We start from the raw sequence: 21,685 nt of genomic DNA on the forward strand, positions 1-21,685 counted from the left end.
GAAATGTTTCATTTTCAAAATGCATCAAACCAATTTATTGCATGAAGTTAGTGTCTCCCATCTTGGAAAGAGCACTGATAGTTTCCAAGGGTGTATATACAGTAGAAAACTCTACCTTTAGCAAAATAACAACACTCTTCTCACATGGAACAAATTCTGACATTTCCTTTGACCTCGACAGGGTTTCCATGAGTTGAAAATACAATTCTTCATTGATACTTTAATAAAAAAAAAAGTTAAGCATGGCTACTTTGTCTCTGAAAATGGATAGGACTTCCTATCATGTGTTGAAATACATGTGCTACTCAATTTTTCATCAAATTCAGTGTCAATTTTTGGTTGAGGTAATTGTGAATAAGTAATCCACTTTGGTTTGGGATTCACAGCATTATGAAATATTCATTTCTTCTGAGAAATTCCCAGTGAAGTCAGTGAGGATTTTACTTGAGGAAGGTGTAAAGGTATAGACAAATCTATGTAGAGGAAGTAGCCTAGGGAAATACAAATTTACTTCAGCAATGTTCAGTATGAAGATTCTGCCACACTTAGTTGGATGGTTTCTTTAAAAGTTATTACAGAAATTGGGTGGATTTTTTGTAAGACTATACAGGAAAATTCATATGCTGTAGCTTTGTTAAGCTTTTGATTACTTGACGAGTAAACAGGGATTTGCCTGGTAAAGTAACAGAAAATACAGATTGCACAGAACAAGGAATTAAAGTCTAACTTTACTAACTATTCACTTGAATGTGAAGAGAGGTAGGATGTAATATGGGTAATGCATATCTCATCATTATTCTTAAATCACAAGTTTTCAAGACTGTAAATAGTTTCCTGTCTTCATTACCTATAGAGCTCTGTCTGTCTCTATCTCTTCATAAGAAGAAGATGTTTTACTAAGCTACGTCCCCTGATGTTCTGATTCTTCTTCAGTGTTTCCTGAGGCATCACTTTTTTTGGCTTACTATCTAATGAAGTATCATCAGTTCAGAAATGAAGGAAAATTACGAAAAGATTAAATAGATTAATTCTTTATCGGTTGGTAGATTTCCTTGGTACAAAGGATTCCATATAGGGGCTACCTTGTTGGTTATTGGATTATAAGGGCAGTATCATGTCCCACTTAAGAGTTATTGCCTATAACATTATGTTCATTTAAAAGCATATTTAGACTATAGGTTTCCTGTCAGAGGTGAGAAAAACAAGGACCAGCATTGGGGACTGTTGTGTTGTACAGGGGATCACTCTAACTAAACCAGAGGGCTTCTACAGCTTCATTCATTTCTGACTTTGTTTAAATGAAACAAAAAAAGAAAAGCACTGAAGAAATGAAACCTTCTGTTGTCCTTTGAGAGGCAAAGTTCCTGACTGATGTTGGAAAATGCCATGCTATATTCAAAGTCTGAAAAAAATAATCAATTAAAAAAAATCAGCTATTCTGGTCATATTTGGAACTTTTTGGTGATAGTTTACTGTTTATATATTGTGCTTTTTCTTTTCTTTTTTAATGTTAAATTGAGTCTAGCCATGCAAGAGAGAGGCAGACTGACTCCTGCCCTTGCGAGCTTATCATTTGGGATGAGGGGGATGTCAGTTTCCCTGACATGAACTGAGCTTGGAGAAACTTCTTGACACACTTTGGAGGATCAATAGCCAGAAGGCTTTTGTAGCTAGTCAAAGCCTCTTGACATTCCTCTGTCCAGTACATGTCATCTGGTTTGGCTTTTCAAGACAAATCAGTCAAGAGTCCCTACTCCTGCCACTGCCAGGAAGAATGCACCTTCCTTGTTGGGAGAAACTAGGCTGTTCTGAGTCGTGTCTATATTAATTGGGTCTCAGCTCACAGTCTGACTTACTGTGCTGTCTCCAGAGATTTTGTCAAGTTTTCCACTGTCTCCAGTGCTTCTTTCTGACTCTCTGTTTCTCAGGTTGCAGGTTTGGTAAGGAATTTAGTTTTTCCTATCTATAATCAAATTCTACTGAGATCAAAGCATGGTTAACTGGCCCCAGGACTGGCTTTACATCGAGCCATATCTTCTCTCAGACATGATTTTTGCCTTTTGGGCTCTCAGTTTGTCACACTCCTTCCCTTTTCCTGCACATCTCTCAGGGCATTGTTGGTATAAGTAACTACGTTTTTTTGTGCCCTTCCAAACCAGTGTGATCTCACCAGACAAACCACTTACCTTGTGTCTAACTCAGCTCTGCCATTTCAAATGTGCTGAAGGTCTCCAGGGCAAGACTCAGTACTAAGACTATGACCTCTGTAATATTTCTGGGATCATCATCTATGAGGCATCAAGATCTTTTTCAAAGTCCTTGATCCCTTTGTGCTAAGGTAACCTTGCCACCTATTTCAACTTTCTGTATACATTTTTTGGAAATATACATCTGAGGTGCTCCTGAGAAGAGAAGAAGGCTTGCAGTTGAATTACAGACCAAAGGAACACAAGTCTACTTCAGGCACTCGCTTCCTCTATGCTAACCCGGTACAATTACAGAAGTGTTTTAAGCCAGTAGAGAAACTGAACAGAAACAAAGGCAAAACAGATTCCACTGACTGAGGAAAGTTATTATATCTCACCTCCTGGCACTGTTGAGCTGCACCTGTAAAACCGTGCTCAGTTTGGTGGCCATTCACTCCCAAATTCAAGAGAGATGTGAAGAAGGGAATGGGGGCCCAGCACAAAGCTATAAAGGTGGCTGGGGCACATTTGAGCTGAGGCTGAGGGAACTGGCTTTGTTGACTCCTACCATGAGACAACCAAGGAGGTATCTAGGAACACCCACAACTACATGAAGGGCAGTTACAGAGACGACAGAGCCAAACTCTTCTCTGTGGTGGCAGGTGAGAGAGCAATGGCTGCAAACTGAAGCATAGGAGGTCCCAGCTGGGCATATGAAGAAGCTTTGTCACTGGGAGGTGGTGCAGCACAGGCTGCCCAGGGGGTGCTGGACCCACCTCCATTGAGGCTTTAGAGACTTGGTGAGACACGGCCACAGCTGACCTGACCTGGTGGTGGTGGTGAGAGCCCTGCTTTGAGTAGGAGGCTGGACTAGATGACCTCGAGAAGACACTTCCATCCAACTTTGATTATGATTCTCTAATCCTGTAAATAAGAGTGGTTATCTATAGATGTAGTTAACACTGTAATACAGTAGCAAAATCTTTTCAGAAGACTTAAATAACGGCTCAATTAGCTCAGCACGTAAAGGTATGGTGATGTTCAAAGAAGACTACTGCAAAACATCATACTTGCAGGAGCATATTTATCATCTGCTACCATGAACATTTTCCTAGTTGCTTATAAATCTTTATTAACTTTTAACTAATCAGAAGTCATTGCACATCCTGCTTTTTCACTATGGAGTTTCGTATTTGTTTCTCATTTTCTTTTAATCTGTTGTCTTTGTGAGGGAAATTTATCTATTCTATTTTGAAATACAGAGATTTCATTCCCCAGTTTTGCTTTGGTAGTTGATCAACTTCCAGAATTCATTATTAAATTCAGGAGGCTGCTCCAAATTATCAGGTGTATTACCATGCTGCTTTTTTAACTTGTTAAATAATTTTATGTTTTATGACATACTTAATAATAATTTTTTGTAATGCTTAAATATTGGTAAACTATTCTCAATTTCCAGTATTTTTTCTTATTCTTAATTAGCAGCTTTTTCAACAAAAGTCATAATTTCTTAATCCAATAGAATATATGGTACAATGATACCATGGATATTAATTTTTAAATTTTAGTATTTGCCCTGTATACATCCATTGGCTTTCCACTTCAAATGGGACACCTTAACACATGCATACAAAAAGGGGGAGTTAGTGTGGTTTAAAGGCATTCTGATGGTTGGTGTTTATTGCTAGAAATCAAGTCATTGACTTAGCTTTTCATAGGGTATTTTATACAGAAAGTGTCTTCAGTTTACAAAGCTTACTATTTATATGATATCATTACCCAGCCTCATGAGCTGGGAGATGGGGAGGGGAAGCAGAATGTCAGCACAGTTGAAGAGGAGGTGGTCAGAGACCTGCTATACCACTTGGATGCACACAAATCTGTGGGACTGGATGGGTTACACCCAAGGGTGCTGAAAGAGTTGGCAGATGTGCTCACCAAGCCGCTTTCCACGATTTACCTGAAATCATGGCTAACTGGGGAGGTCCCATTGGACTGGAGGGTGGCAAATGTGACACCCATCTACAAGAAAGGCAGAAAGGGCAATCAAGAAAACTATAGACCTGTCAGTCTGACCTCGGTGCCAGGGAAGGTCATGGAGCAGGTCATCTCGAGTGCCATTAAAAGTCATATAATGGACAACCAGGGGATCAGGCCTAGTCAGCATGGGTTTATGAAAGGCAGGTCCTGCCTGACAAACCTGATCTCCTTCTATGACAAGATGACCCGACTATTGGACGAGGGAAAAGCTGTCGATGTTATCTACCTGGATTTTCGAAAAGCATTCGACACAGTTCCCCATAGAATTCTCATAGAAAAACTGGCTGCTCATGGCCTGGATGAGCGAACGGTCTGATGGGTCAGGCACTGGCCGGATGGACGGTCCCAGAGAGTGGTGGTCAATGGAGCTAAATCCAGCTGGCGGCCGGTCACAAGTGGTGTTCCTCAGGGCTCGGTGTTGGGACCATTTCTGTTTAACATCTTTATTGATGATCTTGATAAGGACATAGAGTGCATTATCAGTATATTTGCAGATGACATCAAGTTAAGCGGGAGTGTCGATCTGCATGAAGATAGGGAGGCACTACAGAGGGACTTGGATAGATTGGATCGGTGGGCCAACGTTAACGGGATGAGCTTCAACGAGGCCAAGTGCCAGGTCCTGCACTTGGGCCACAACAACCCCATGCATCGCTACAGGCTTGGGGAGGTGTGGCTGGAGAGCTGCGTGGAAGAGAAGGATCTGGGGGTTCTAATTGACAAGCAACTGAACATGAGCCGGCAGTGTGCCCAGGTGGCCAAGAAGGCCAACGGCATCCTGGCTTGTATTAGAAATAGTGTGACCAGCAGAAGTAGGGAGGTGATAGTCCCCCTGTACTCTGCACTGGTGAGGCCACACCTTGAGTATTGTGTCCAGTTTTGGGCACCTCAATACGAGAGGGATATTGAGGTGCTGGAGCAAGTGCAGAGGAGGGCAACGAAGCTGGTGAAGGGCCTGGAGAATAAATCCTATGAGGAGAGATTGAAGGAGCTGGGACTGTTCAGTTTGAGGAAGAGAAGGCTGAGGGGAGACCTCATCACTCTCTACACCTACCTGAAAGGACATTGTAGAGAGGTTTGTGCTGGTCTCTTCTCACAGGTGATTAGTGACAGAACAAGGGGGAACGGCTTTAAACTGCAACAGGGGAGGTTTAGACTGGACATTAGGAAAAAATTTTTCACAGAAAGAGTGGTCAGACAGTGGAATAGGCTGCCCAGGGAGGTGGTGGAGTCATCATCTCTGGATGTGTTTAAGAGTTGTTTAGATGAGATGCTGGGGGATATGGTGTAGGGGAGAACTTTGTAGAGTAGGGCTGATGGTTGGACTCGATGATCCCAAGGGTCTTTTCCAACCTGAATGATTCTATGATTCTATGATTCTATGATTTAGCAGGAAGAGCTCACTTATTTTAAGTTATAAGGGTGGATAGGGTTCTGATGTGCATGTTTAGCCCATATTTAGCCTTTTAGGTATAGTTTAGCCCTTAAAAGCCTCTAAATCTTGCTCTTCTGTTGCAGCTTCTTCCAGCATGTGCTCTCACTTGAAAATTATTTGATTTGTTCTTATTTTTGTTTTGCGATGAATCAATACTATATGAGATAGTAACAAACATCATCGTAATTTCTCTCTCCTATGGGGAAGATATTTGTATTAAAAAAACATAATTCATAAGCTGATCCACAGCCATGTGCAAGTCATGTATGTAGGAACTGAATGGTATGATTGTCTTTTGTAAAACTGCATAATATTTTCAGGGTATCAAACAGTAGATAAATAGGTGTTCCTATATTTATATGAAGTTTGTAGGGATTAGAGTCAATTTTCCTGCTTTCAAATTGCTCAGTCAAAAGTTAGGTGATGGTTTGTAGCCTTTTGGTTTTACAGTTGACTTACTCACTCTTTCATACTGTGTTTTATTCATATTGTGCATACCCCTGTTTTTAATTTCAGCATTGTAGTAACTTGGAAGATTTTGAGATAATTTCTTTCTTTAGAAGCATAAAAATGTATAAAAGGTTGATAATATGCTTGTATGCTCTAATTAGTTTTGACAAATCCTGATTAGAATAGACCTAAGAAAAAAGGTACTCATGAAAGAGATCGTTACTGTTTTATCAGTGTATTGTAAGACTGTGGAGAAGGGGATAAGGACTCTTACATGCCCAAACTGTCAAATTCATGTGAATGACAAGAAAAGTGACAAACAAACTGGATGTCTGATTTAAGTAGTTCTGAGAAAATTTCTTGTTCTGATATCACAGTGCTGCAGAAGGTGTTGTTTACTGAATGAGAAAATGAGTACTTGGCTTGAATCTTATTTGCAGAAAGGCTACTTTCCACTGAACTGGTAAAGTGAGATAGAACAATAGTGCAATTTTCTCACTTTCCGTTGTGTTTATACAATGTGAATGGCATCACATGATCCTGAACACTCATGGCACAACTGTCTTGTGACAAAATGAAAAATACAGTAGCCTTGAACCTTGTTTATGTCAACAAAACTGAGGTCTCGTAAAGTAACACATAGCCTGTCTGCACTCAGTCACCTTCCCTGATAGCCTTATCCATTAGGCTGTATCCCCAAGTTTAAGACAACCCTGTGTTTTTAACACGCAGAGCAGTACTAATGGAAACACTATATGCATGACCACAGGACTGATATGTGGGGTGCTTAACAGTTCCACAGGTTCCACCTATATTAACATTTCTGTTTTTCCTTTTTTCTCCAGTTAATTTCTACTCTTTCCATCTCTGATCATCTTTCCTCTAAACCACCTGCTGTCCACTTAATTTCTCCAACTAATCAGAAAATAGCGTGTGGTGCCATGGTTAACCTGAATCAAGCCTCTTCGCTGGAAGACTCCTGTAACAACTGGCAGTCAGCAACCAGGTTTTCTAAGCAAGATTCATCTCTCTCCTTTCAGTCTACTTCCCATAGTTCACCTCCCTCCACGTCTAAAATATCCTCTTCTGCATCAAACAGTTGTTACTCCACTCCTCGATTGTATGATAACCTACAAACACCAAGTCTCTGTACCACTGGCTGTGTTTGCAAAATGGGAGACCTCGCCACATCCTCTGTTCCGGCAAAGAGCGCGAGTCTTTCATCCAATCCTCCACATTCAGCTGAAATTCAGGGATCTTCAGCTCAGTCTTTATCCCCCAGTTCTTTCAAAAGATTGAACACTTTATCTCCTGTCCCTGTACATATAATAACACATTCATTATCTCCTAGCCCTAAACCTTTGTCTCCACCCTCTCATTATGGCTCCTCTTCGACCATATGTAGTATAAATGAGCCTTGCACACAAATGTCATCTAGAGGAAATTTATCAAAGTCAGGAGTCAGATCCCCTCTGCCAACCAGACTGACCCTCTTAACTGCTATTTTGAGATCAGGCTCTTCTCAGCAGAGACCGCTTTCTCCTGCTTCTTGTCCTACGTTTTCTCCTAGTTCCCTTGGTTCCTCAATACTTGCAATAGATCAAAAGTCCAAAACAACTCCCCCAACCCCCAAGAAATCTGTTTCAAGCCCTTCTATAAGACCAGATTCTCCCAGCAGAGAGGAACATTGGCTTTCAGGATTGGCTCAGCATCTGCCTTTACTCTCCAAGCCTCATCCCACCCCTCAGGGGAGGTCCCTTTCTCCTAAAAAGCACCTTCCAGTCAGAAGTCTTTCTCCAGAGTCCCGAAGTCCTCTGTCATCCCCTGTTTCCTCCCATAGAAAATCAGTTGCCTCTCCAGGTTTGCAGTCTATGCTGCCTCCTCCTTGTGCCCCAGCACCCTCTTCCCTTGCACACCCTACCTCTACTTCTCCACAAGGGCTGCAGTATGCTGCCTCCAGGTCCCGGGCACCTCAGCAGTCTCAGAGAGTACACACTTACTCACCCATCTTTACTTGCCAGTCATATCCTTTGCTTTCTTCTACCAGTCTTAGTGGTGTATTCTCCTCCACCCTAGAAAAACACTCAACTCCTTCCCCAAGTCTTTTGCGTTCAGCTTCTAGATCTAAATCAGATTCGTCCCAAACGTCTGTTCAGGAGATGAGTGCTTCCTTTCCTACCCCTTCAAGTGTCTCAAAGCAGTGGTCTCTCTCACGGCCTCATTCTACTCCACCAGTTCCACAAACTGGTAATATTAATTCCTATCCACTGCAGCTTAATTCTTCATTGGTGCACACAAATTATAGGTCTAATTCCTCCTCTCCAAGACCTGAGCAATATGCCACCCCACCAGTGTTAACATGCAGATGTCCCGTCTCAGACAAGTCACCAGGCACACTGCCATCAAGACCCAGAGAGCTGACTTCACCACAGTCTTTTTCCCTGCCTCCTGACCATGAAAACATCAAACCCAAGGTACTCTTGGTGCATGCTTATTTTCTAATAGTTCTTTGTCCCTATAGGAAAAACAACATCTGTGTTGCACAATGCTAGTAAAATAAATAAGCTGTGGAAAAAATGTTTAAAAAGGAACAGGTTTTGTATTGATAGTGAAGATAGTGAAGACTAAATCCTACCGTATCAAATTGCTAACAATGTGTTCTGTACTATGGGGAAGATGCTGTAGGAATCCTTTAGCATAAAATAAAATACTTTATTCATGACTGGGAGGAGATACTACTGAAGATGGATTTCTGTCTAGTGTCTTTGATGTACCTTTGGTGCACTTATTTTTGAAGCTCACCTAAAACACTAGTGTGTCAAAAATAAATGATAAAACATGTTCTATCCACCCCATGCTAATGTAAAAACCACATGTATTCCCACTGAAAGTAATGGAAGTATGGTGATCATAGGTGCAGGGCTGAGCTAGAAGAAGCTTGATCTGATTGATGTGAACTGGCTGTTCCAGTGACAACTGATTCCCAAGCACCTTCTCCCCGGTCCTCCCCAGTCCCCAGGAGGCTGTACTCATCCCAGCTGCTCTGGGACCAGCCCAGAGGCATGGCCGAGCTCAGCCTGAGCCGGGTCTTTGGGGCTAAGAGCCAGAGAAGGAAGACAAGGACAGTCTCCTGCTTCTTCCCTTTGGTATTTCTCTGATCTTATTGTGCTAGACAGAGGATAAGGAGGAAAAAACCCCAAGCTTCCTACAATATGAGCTACTGCAAATATGAAAGTCTCACACATGACAGATCAGCCACTCTCCTGGTGTTTGTCATCCACCCAAAAGCGGGGGAGCCCCAAGCAGAGTGAGAATAAGCAATGATGGCGATTGCTGCAGGAGGTCTTGGGAACCAGTCACACTTTAAACTTAAAGACAAAGCTCAAGAATGGGAAGGGGAAGGAAAGGAATGCTGATCAAAAAACATCCATCAGGTAGGTTAAAACAAAGGGAACTGCTATGCAAAAAGGAAGAGCTGGTGACAGAAGACATCAGAGATGCAGAAGGCTTTCCAACCTCTTTTATATTATCTCTGCAGTCAGTGCTTCCTTTGTGCCTCCTCTTGCTGATATCTGAGCTCTGCCCATCACCAAAAGACAATCAAAGTTTATTGATTTATTTGTTCACAGCACAAAATTACAGCTTGGTCTGCCAGATCAAGTTGTGTCAGATGTGTTCCTAACAGCTTGGCCATGGCAGGGGTGACTTATACTGCTTGGAAAATGTTAATTGAAAATGAGAGGTTTAAATGAGCACAAAGAAGCAGTTGTCATGAATAGTTCTTTTAAAAACCAAACAACCCAAGAGGCACCATTGTGCCAAGAACAGCTGTACAGTGTTGCTACACCCTGTCAGTATTACTTAATGAAATGAAAAGAGAAATGAAATTGTAGAAATTCCAAGAAAAAAACCACTGAGACAAAACTGGAAGGCATGATTGAGCCTGCAGGTTGCAAAGCCATTGCAGTTTCTGCTAGTCAGTGCAATGAGAACTGAGTCTCTGGTGGTAAGGAAATTCTCTGTTTGTGACACAGAGCTATTGCCTGGGTTTATACTTGCAGAGATTATTACACCATTTCTGTCTTCCCTACTGGCCCTTTTCCTGCTAATCCTGCTTTATTGTGTGATATGGTGGCACTTCTAAAATTGCCCCACCATCCCATGGAGACAGGGAGAATGTCCACCAGTTTAAGAGACTTGGACCATTAGTCTGCTGCAATTTTTAATCATGCAGGCAAATCTGTCTCCACTGGGGATGTGGAAGATCTGAAATCTCTACATCAAATGCAGCTGGGTGTTCAGTGCAGGAAACATCTCTTGTGGCTTTAAAATATGAGGCAGAGAGTTCATTTACAGTTAATAATAGTGTGCATTCAACACCCCCCTTTCCTCCTGCTCTCATTTATTTCCATACCTAGCTTACGGCATAGCTCAATGAACTTTGCTGATGTGTTAATGGTACCAGTCTCTCTGATAACACTCCAGCCTCAAATCTCAGTATATTTCCAGAGAAAAAAGGAAAAGACTGACGAGAGACATTAACATCCTAAGCAGCATTTAGGTCTCTTTAGTGCTGATCAGCTCAACTTTAGAACTAGACAAAAAGCAGGTTGTTCCATCTGATGACTGTTGATGCATGACAAAATTTTTGCATGTATGAATGTGCTAAGTGAATATCAAGGGAAAAGCACAGCATCTACAAGTGCTTGACTTTGACATGTGTAATTTTGCAACTGTAATGTTGCTTCAACAGGGGTTGAAGCAATGTTAAGACATGTACTAAGCCACACTTATTAAACCAGAATTTTGACATTAGATGTACTTTTCAGTATTCACATCAAACTGTTTCATTAGCATGATATCAGAACAATTATGCAAAAAGGATTCTTTAATGGAGAGCTTTTATATGTCTATGCCAGTGCATACACCAATTCATGCAAATCAAATAATCTATGAATTTATTTAACAGTTTGTGTTTGTATATATAAACACATGTGCTTTCCCATGCTATATATATTTATTTTTATGTTTGCCAATGATTTAAAAATATGACTATGTTGCAAAGTGAATATAAACATAAATCCACAGATCAGTGTGAAGTGTGAACTGTGGATGACCACAAGAAATAAAAACCCTCTCTCTGGACTTTGCAGACACTTTAATAGTGTCCTCGTGGACCTAATATAGCAAATGAATGGTAGGATGGAGTGAAGGCAGATAAAATTGCCAATTATGCGGGAACAGATTAGAATAAAAACTTTCTGGCCTGAAAACTCTTTGCAGTGGTTTCATGGGGTATCATTCCTACATATTCTTTGATTTTTTGCTACTTGAATGTAGCACAGGAATGCATGTAGATCTACCCAAAACAGCTGGGGAGCAAACTAACGCTAGCAATACGGAATTCAGCACAGCTGCAAAACCTACCACAAAGCAGGAAAGATTACTCATGAGGAGCTCTACACTACCATGGTTAGTCACTGATTTTAAGCCTTTATAGGTATGTGTCTAGCACACTTTGAAATGCCCTGTGGGGGTGCCCTAGATGATAATTTGAGCAAGAAAAGTAGGACACTTTCCCCAAAACTCCCTAGTCTGATATTTGCCTGAGCTTTGTTATTGGAGTTGGTTTGCTTCTCACTGTACCATGGTGCAGGCCAGCAGACCTAACTGTCCATGGCTGTTTGAAAATGCTACTAGACTCCTATGAACCAGATTATTAAATGTATTTAGGCATTGAAGAATAATTTTAAGTGATGTGAACTAATGTGTCAAGAATCATATTCATATATATGAGAAACTGAATTAAAGACTTTCCACTCCTCTCAGACACTGTGACAATAGCATGTTGCTTATGTAGGTTCTTCAGTATCTGGAAGTGATAAAGCACATTAAAGCAGTACAGAAATATACATTTTAACAGTCTGATATGTCTGTTTAGTTCATATAACACTACAACTAGCTTCAAAGTGGTCACAGTATTCTGATATATGATGCCCATATCATATGTAAAAGGATAGTGAAGATGTTGCATTTCATTTACATGTTCAATTATATAATTTTATTGATTGAATATCAATTATAAGAAAACAAGGATACATTTTATGGATATTCCAGTTTTTATATTTGGAATTTTGGTCTTCCATCTTCAGTGAGCAACATTTTATGTCTTATCTGCCTATAGATGTTATATATACATGAATATACATATGAACCTACACAGATTTATAGCAGTGTTGCTGTCTAAATGTTCAACGGACAGGATTCAACTCACGTGACTTTTGGCATTTGAAAGTTAGATATCTGAGCACAACTTGGGCGATTCTGTTATAGTTAATGGAGAAAATATGGTGTATTTACAGAGTGATTTTATTTTACCTTTCTAGGTGTCTATTTTGGGATGAGATGATTTATGCTGTAGAAATACCTATGCCTATGAAAGATATTAGTTTTGACTGAAGCACCTAAATGATAGACATCCGAGTTAGAATCACTAAATCTCATATAAATTACTAGCTCCCCCTCCAAAAAAGAGAAAAAAAGTGCAGTTCCAGCATTTGCATTCATCTTCTTTGTCAGACTGTTCATTCAAAATGATTGTTGTGATTATTGACTTCTTGAGTGTCTGTCAGTGTTCAACTTCTGACTAAGAAATATAAGTAAAGGCAAAAGCAAATATAATATTATGTATCGGAAGAATTAAAAGGTGGTGTCCTACAATATTTCAAGAGAAGTGCGAGGATGATATAAGTTTCTCTTATCTGAATTAAAATTTTGGCCCCTCTGCTGTCATTGAGACTTTTATTAGATATAATGAAAAGAAAAAAGTGACAAAAGAATGACCCAAAGTGCAGCATGCTGCTCAGCCCATTATCTCATAATCACCAGTACTCACTGTTGCAGCCAACAGGACATTAAAAAACCCGAGCTGATCAACAAGTAACTTTATTTCTGGGTGACTATCACAGAAATAAACTATCTTAAAACTCTATAATTGTGTGAATTTATGGTTTTCTATTAGAATGTTGCTGAAAAGGGAACAATGTAGTGAATCCCTATTTAATTGTTAAAAAGAAAAAAATTCCAGCAGTCATGTGATTAAGAATCCTAGCTCTTGAACTCATGTAGGTATAGAAGAATCTCATCCATCATTTAAAAATTACAGAATTCAACCTCCATAATTGTAAAGAAAACGTAGAACATATGGTTTCTAAAGAGTTAAAAATAACTGAGCAAGCTAATATAGTCTAGAATATAAATTGTTTAAAAAGAAAAATTTTAAAGGCTGATCTTAGTATTTTTGTACTGAAACCCATGCATTTTGTATCATTTAGATTATCAATTCTGTATCCTTCATTAGAGTGTGAAAATTCCTGTACTTGTTTTGAAATATTTTTTTGTGTGATAGGGTTACTCATTCAGGAGATGAAAAGTTGTGATATGACTTAAATGATCTGTCCACTCACACAAGTAATTCACCATTTAAGGCTCCTAATCAGTGTCATTAAAGCCAGTCACAGAAACCCCTCTGACTTAGTGGTCCAAGATCACACCATGGAGAGCAGTTGTTGAGGTGCATGTACTGGCAGAAGTAGCTGTGCATTATCATAACAAAACACAAGAAAACTTGGAAAAATCTCACAGCCTCTCCTGATATTCATATAAGGATAGTAGTCAGCAGAAAGTGGTCAAAATCACTTTGGAAGTTATAAGCTGTTACAGGGAATTCACTTTGTCCCACTTCATTCCTAAAAGCAAAAGGTGTACGTTACAGTCCTTTAAAATCTTGACAGAAGCACTAGTTTTTCTTTAAGCAATAGCTTTCCTAGGTAATACGTAAGCATTGTATTGTTGCAACGTGTCTGCAAGACAATTGGAATAGTCTTTCATTCTGTCGTACCTTTCCCCTCTCTTCTCTCTCTCTCCCTCTCCCTCTTCTACCCTGTTTTACTTCTCTTCCTGCTTTCTGGTTTACCCTTTTAGCAGTACAAGATCAAGACAAGCTACAAGGCATTTGCAGCAATCCCTACAAACACAGTACTTATGGAACAGAAGGTTAGTGTTTGCTCAAAGACATGGGAATTGCATTATATATTTGAGACCATCCAACTTTATGTACATATTCTGACGTTTTGTGGGGGATATCGCAGAATGTAAGCTCTGGGAACTAACTGCTCAGGATAATAATTATAACTATTTTTCAGGGTCAACCACTTTCCACAGAAGATCAAAGCCTGCACTAATCTGAATTTCTGCAAACAAATTTGTCATAAAAGAGTGTACTAAAGGAATTGCCATTTATGGCAACATCTCAAAGTCTGTTTTGTTATTGGAAAGTGTCTGGAGCACTGCTATTCTGGGACCTACCAATCAGTATGCCTCGGCCAGTTAATGATTATTCAATGGCTATGCTTATACTAGTAAATTTAACATCCCAAGATATGCAAATCTGACCAGCTGAATTGTTAAACTGTGAGAATGGTCCTGGTCATTGCACTGGACTCTGTTAACTACTATTCTCCCAAGCAACTTCCCTGAGCACTTCAGCAGTTAGGTTGGGCCAGTACATAGTTTGGGGTAACAATCCTTTTCTGTAGGATAGGATGATAGATCCAAAGAACAGTCTTTAGTGCATTTATTTACTACCAAAGACAGCCAACAAAGGCTGGGTTGTATAGTACTTATTTAGATACTGCATCTTTGGAAGTCAAATGCAAATTTAAATTTTGTGTGAAGGGTTCAAAGTACCCACCAATGTCTATTTTAAAAAAATTTTTCCCAAGTTAGCTTTGCACAAAAGAATAACCCACCAAGTTTTACAAAAATTTCCTATGATGAACAATGAGCCAAGTGTCTTATATGTTTAAAGGCATTGCCTAATCACTCTGACATCCAGTTTATAGCTTTATCAGAAAAATCTTTCTGTGGACCTAGTTCAGGAATTTAGCCTCTGATTAATTTCTGTAAGATTAAGCTTTCCTAACTACACATTTAAATATGTATTCATGTACACAGCTCAGCTGATTTCACTAGGAGTTTGCAGAGCCTAGAGACATTAGAGAGGGTGAGTTTAACTGTGTAAAAATTCTGAAGATGATAATTTTGTCCTTGAAATATTACTGATTGTGATCTAGTAGTTATCACTTAACTGCTATAAACAAGATTTTTTTTTTTTCAAAAAAGGGACATTCCTTTCTTTTCCAATGTTCTTTAATTATTTGCATAAAATCTGATCTTTCCTTTCCTTAAATCCTGAACGCACTAATGAAGCTATGTCTGCATTAGCATGCAATGTGGTCCAATAGAAATGAATAGAAATAGAGGAAAATAGCTGAGACAGGGAATTCTACACCCCTATGGAAGGTATTTTGGGAGGGTTTTGTTTGGGCAGAGTGCCTGTTAGTGGCTGGAAGCATTTGGTGGATTCCTGAAATGCTATTTCATGGTTGACAATGTAAAAGACATCCAGTTTGTGCACTCTAAGACTGCACTACTCTGCAAACCAAGCCAGGTAGGTGACTTTGAGCAGGGTATTCACTTTGAGAGCAAACTCCTGATGTGAACTAGTGGGTTAATGTCAGCTATCTAACTGCACTTTTTCAGAAGAAAGGGAATTCCTTGTGATGGTTTCACTGATGCTCTCTGGGGCATCGACTCACAAGCTGTGTGCTACTTATCCACAATACATAAAATTGAATTGTACAATGTAATGCAAGTATCTGTAGAAAAAGTAATGATTCAAAAGATATCTAGGTGTAGATAGAGACTTTTGGTTATAGACTGTTTTACTGAAAATGCTAGCTTTGGTGTATACTTCAGTAGTGAAAGCACAGTCATGTAAAACTAATAAGAAATCAATTTTCTGATAGAGGATTTGCCTTCAGGAGAGGTTTTTGATTAATTTACTTTGCAAACTGTATGTTTCAGCATGGCCTGACTACATGCTTTCTCTCATCTTGGGAATTACAGACAGTGATCTCCTATTAATCCATACCAGCAGCTAATTATAGTGCTTCTAAACTAGTCCTGTTGTGTTATCTGAAATGCATTTGGAGTATGGCTCTTAAAGAAGCATGAATGAGTCACATGGCACACACAGACCCCATTGTACCGAGCTCTAATACCCAAGTATTCTCCTCAAAAATATTGAGGTGGGAACCGGGAAGGAACTCCTGCCACACTGTAGCTTGATGACAGTAATTATGTTGCCCCCATTTTATAGAATGCATTTTATGCACTGGATTAAAAAGAGAGAGATTCAAGACAATAAGATTTATAACTATATAAGTGATGTTTTATTAAGATTAAGATAATGGTTATGTGGAAAAGTTTTTGGGTGGCTTTTTTTTAGTAAGGAATGAAGGCACGTAACATCTGCAAGGAACAGATATTACTGAGCTGAATGCATGATTAGGAAAACATCATCTGTATAAAGTGCTAGAGAAGTGTTTTGCTATGTGATTGAACTGGAAATACACATTCTCAGAAGTCAACTTTTTCCATGGTGTGAGTAATTTTATTACTTAATTTGAGTGGTCATGAAAAATAAGATTAGTCAGAACTGTGATGTGGGTGATCGTAATGACAATTCATGTGCAGTATTAATTAGATCCCATGATAGAAAACTGTCACTGATATGTCATGTAAGGTACAATGCTTTGTCTGCCTCTAAATTGTCTCCTTGTGTCTAACTTTCTTTCTCAAGTCATTGTTTTCTTTTATGTTTGTGTAGATGCTTTAATTTCCGACAGCATTTTTCAACTTCTTATGAAGCCATTAGGCTATCATCATCTTAATGGTTTTTCTAGAACATGTTCTTATTCTCCAGTACTCTTACTCAAAGCAAGTTGTTCAAATCTGTGCTAATTAGCAGAGAAGAAAAGCCTTATTTACTATATATGTGTATACTTTGTTAACCCCAGAAGTGGCTTAATTGCATCAAATCTCATAACTGGCATGCTTTCCAGCTGTTTGAGTTTGTATGAACCTAATGTTCCACACATCACTTGTGTGGGAACCAGTCGAGGATATCTCTTGGAAGATTGGGCTGTACCTTCCTTCACAGCCAGAAGAGCAAAAACTTGTTTTTGATGGATGTATCCTCATCATGGTCAGGCTCTGTCAGGGACAGGCAAGAGTGGACTGCTCCACAGGGAAGGTGAACTGGGAGCCGGGGTGACAGCAAGGCTGCCAGGATAGCATCCTCACCAGCAAGGGCACAGATTCACAGTGCCTAAGCAAGGAAAGCAGAGTGGTATCCATGGTCAGTCAGCAGTGCCATCATAGCCACACAGATAGTGATGAGGCAGATACACAGACTGTGATAATGAACTCTTCAGCCCAGCAGATCATAGGCTCCACTGGCTAGAAGAGAAAGCTGGACAAGGTTAATGTAGGCATAAGGCAAAAGTTTAACAGAAATAATTAATTAACCATTAGAAAATATTTCTGGAGACTGAAATGGTCTCTTTACCACAGAAATCAAAAAATTAAGACAAGACACTTTTCTGGCACTTCATACAGTAATTCCCAGCAGTTCTGTGGTTTAAAGAAAGGTTTAGACTAGGTGATGACTGTGGTTCCTTCTGGCCTTATTAATGTTGAGTTAGTGAGTCACCCCTCTACTGACACTCACTCTTGTATAGCTTCTACAGTTATACAGATGTGATCACAGTCTAATTCAAAATTCCTTTTCTAACCAGATAGTATTAAAAAAGTAATGCATCTATTATTTAGATTGTATTTATCAAATATCTATAAAAATATTTTTAAGTCAGATATTGATGAATAGTTTATTTCAGGGAGCTACAGAAAAATTCTTAACTTTACTAAGTAGACAGTCTTTTAAACCAGATCCTATTTCACCTTCAGAATTATGTCAAATTTGAGATGTAACCTCAAAACTGTTGGATGCCTTAGAATTGCAAACCAAAAGAGTCTTCTCTTAACAATTCTGTGGTCTTTGGTTTACAGCAACGTCTATGCAGGGGAATTTGGATTTGCTGTGTTTGTCCAGATACACCCCCCCTCTGCATGCAAGGGCTGGACTTCCCTTATCTGGGCATCATTTTGATGGGAGGGAAACGTGGGCATACAGACTTGAGGGGGAGAGGCACTACAGATGTTCTGCTCAGACTTCCCCCAGTATGAACTGTGATGAAACCAGAATGATGGGGTGTGACATGAGCCACACCTGCTTCACAGTCGAGACTTGTCCCACACCTACCAAGTTTTCTGAAAAACACCAGGTATAACTGGCTATGGATGGAAGAGGTGCAAATGAAAGCACTGTTGACTTATCTGGGTTGTATTTATCAACTAATTACAAGTAGAGAACTATAATTTCAATTTAAATAAATGTAGAAAAAATCTTCTGCCTTAAAGAATAAATATTTTACGTTACTGATTTTGTCTGTTTATGGCTGTTTTTCATGTTTTCTCTTGTCACAATGCAATTTGGCTAACCTCAAGAGAGTCTAAAACAGTCTTTCCGTATGATGTTACATTTCTAGGAAAATTCCAAAGACCTAGCAATTGCATCCCATCACTTACACAGCAGACTGACAGCAGTGCAGTATATTCTCCTTGTGGAGGAAAAAAAGAAAAAAGAAAAATAAAACATTTCCCTCCTCATGCAGAAGGAAAAATAGGGTGTGGTTTGGTTTTTTTTCATGAAGAGAAAGAAATGCAACTGAGGAAATATGACAGTGATCTGCTACATTGGAGACCAAGCTTTAAGTTTTTAACTTGAGGGAACTCTTACCTGTTGTATTATCAACTATCCATTGGTATAGGGACCGATCAAAGCAAATGTATATTCAGGTTGCTCCTTGAAATGATACAGCAGGAACTTGAAAGACATTTTTTCCCACTCTCAGATGGTAGATCTAACTGCTCGACAAGTGGCATGCCACAACTTTTCTGGACTTGGAAAGCATTTCTGACAACACTTTGTTGAGAATATTTTGGTAACAAATATTTTAGTTTTCCACAAGTAGTTCTGGTGTGCACTTACTAGGTGAATTCCTTTCATCCAGATTATTTATTCATGTCAAAATGCTTCTCAAGGCCAGAGATAAATACCTGGTGGTAAGAAAGAAAGGAAATAATTTGTGCAGTTGTAGAGTGATAAAGGACCTAGTTCATCTTTAATAATAACCAAGCGTGCCAATGTAGGAACAGGCTATGATCTACCTCTTTCTTTCAAAGGCCTCGGAGCTTTTAGTATTAATTATTTTATAAGAGGAAAAGTAGTCAGGTCTTCTCAATATCATCTCCCAGGATCTTCAAGGAATAAGTTAAAGGAACTCATGGTATGTGAGGTTTCATTATAAGGAGGGATTTTTTTGCATGTGCTGATGGTTTAAGAAAAGATAACGATGGGAAAAATATTGAAAAGAAATAAAAGAACAGCGGTCCTCTTGGCTTTTGCTCAGCCCAGAGTTTTCACAATACAGTAAGAAGGAAGCTGTGTCAGATCCAGGGTATGATATTAATTTTTTTCTCCTAGTATTTATGGGGTTCATTTGTGGATGAAATAATGTTTTATATTTCCTATATGTTGCCAAGAGCTTTCATTCATCTAACAAAATACTGGAGATCCTGTTCAGATCATTTACCAGTATCTTTTCTGTTCTGATACAGCTTTAGCAATCAAATAGCTTGGGGGAAAGAGGAGGGAAGGTTTGTAGTCATCACTGACATCAATGACATATATGCATCACAACCTCAAAGTTGCCCTTTGCAAGGAAAAAATTAGTGGTTCAACAACTGGTTATCTCATCTGAACATTTAAATTCTGTCACAAATACATTTTCATTCTCTAAATTGCACTCTTCTTTTAAATTGTGATCCTGCTATTGTTTTTCATAGATAATAAAAATTTGAATGCTTAAATAGGAATGTTCCACTTTTGATATTGTTAGACCATCAGCATAGGAAGTGAAGTTTGAATACTGTTGATAGTGCTAGTCAATAGTACTGTAGATAGCATGAATGCTTTAAACTAATCATAACATTATTGCATGATAACTCCAGTAATGAGTTCAGAAATGCTAGTCATGCTTTTTTAATTTCACATTTTTCTCTATGTGGAAATGTTAAAAAAAAATAGAATTGAGTTATATTTTGAAAAGCTAACAACAGATTAAACAGAGCCTTTTTTCTCTGCAGAGGTGATAGGGATACCTAAAATCTAGTTCTCTTTGTTTCTGCTCTTTGGAGGACTTGGGCTGTTCACATAGAAAAAAAAGGAAAAAAAAAGACATAAAACAACAGTGAAAGAAATTAGATGAATCACTTCAAAGATGAAAATTTTCCTTCCCCCAAGGTTCACTGCAGCTTTCTCTATCGCGGCTCCTGCATAATGTCCATATCTCAGGGGGGGCTGTGGAGCACATAGGCCTTGGTGCTGGGCTCACCTGACTTCTTTAGTCAATGAAGGCTCCAAAATGCAAAGATATTTGAGTACCCAATTTCTACTGAAACTCATGGATGGTCTTGGTCCTGAATAAAGCCTTGTGGATGTGGCTGTAGTTCCTCTAGAAAGATTCCACAGTATCTTCTGGGTAATTGTTTCTTACCCTTGATTGTGTTAACCCTCTCTCACTGCTCTGGTGAAGTGAATATGAAACAGAAACATGCATTTTTTCTCAACAATTACTTTATTATGTTCATTACCCTACTAATTTCTTGGAAGTTTTGAGAAGCTTAACAATTTCTCCATTCCAAACCCATGACTGATTAAAGTTTGTTGTTTCTCCTAACTCACATTCAGACACATCATCTCTCTAGAACAGTCTGCTTTGGCAATCCTGGCCCCAGCGGGTACTGGAATGACTCTTCTACTTCATCTTATCACTTAATTATGTGTTTACCAGGAGGATATAATCTCAGATGAAGCTGAACCAGGGAAACAGTACTGGAGTGTAGTGCTGAGCCCTCTTTAGCTGAGCCCTCATCTTCTACAGGACTATTTGTTGATCTGAGAATTTAGCTGGATAACAGTGAGGAAATAGCGGAGATGAGAAAGACTATTTATCTTGTCATATTCTGTCTTGGGATAAAATTACACTAATTGCTGTATGTCAAAAAAAATCATTATTTTACTTTTTTCCTTTTGAACTACAACTACTCTAAGGCCAACAGGTTTGACTAGAGCTGGTGGGGAGGGAAGAAAAGTGTTTGGAAAGAAAATACTATTCATTTTTTCTTACTGTACTCTCTGTTAGAAGATACAGTGTTCCATAATAATGCTTCTGTGCAGGATCATTCGTGGATGGTATTAAAATAATATTAAAAGTAAATTGTCATTAACTTTTCAGTTCTGCATACATAGATGTATGCTTCCAGTAGCTGGGTAAGGAGAGAAAAAAAGATTGCACTCAAAAAATTAAACTCAGAAATAATTACTTAAGTACTTATTTTCTTTTTTAAGAAGATTCTGCCATCTTCCTCCCAGGTCCATGTATGTCTTCTCTGACTGGCAGCTCTGATACCCGCCTTACTGGGATCCATCCATTCCCACAGAGTCCCACATGCATGAAAAAGTGTTTTAGCAGAATTCTCTTTTTTT

At 39.1% G+C, this 21,685-nt stretch overlaps 1 protein-coding gene across 12 annotated transcripts in view; it reads left to right on the forward strand.

Annotated features, from left to right (window-relative positions):
• The window catches only part of MLIP (muscular LMNA interacting protein), a 126,672-nt gene that overhangs the window by 52,536 nt on the left and 52,451 nt on the right, over positions 1–21,685 (forward strand). For 11 of the 12 annotated variants that reach the window (XR_012628023.1, XR_012628025.1, XR_012628024.1 and 8 more), the window contains 2 exons: positions 6,957–8,585; positions 14,095–14,166. Coding sequence is in view for 6 of the 12 variants with exons in the window: in XM_074861746.1 (XP_074717847.1) it covers positions 6,957–8,585; positions 14,095–14,166 (1,701 nt within the window). In the remaining 6 variants the exon portion in view is untranslated. The remainder of the gene's footprint in view (positions 1–6,956; positions 8,586–14,094; positions 14,167–21,685) is intronic. The other variant, XR_012628028.1, reaches the window with a different exon arrangement.

Source organism: Strix uralensis, chromosome 3 (genome assembly GCF_047716275.1).
Source record: "Strix uralensis isolate ZFMK-TIS-50842 chromosome 3, bStrUra1, whole genome shotgun sequence".
Taxonomy (NCBI): Eukaryota; Metazoa; Chordata; class Aves; order Strigiformes; family Strigidae; genus Strix; species Strix uralensis.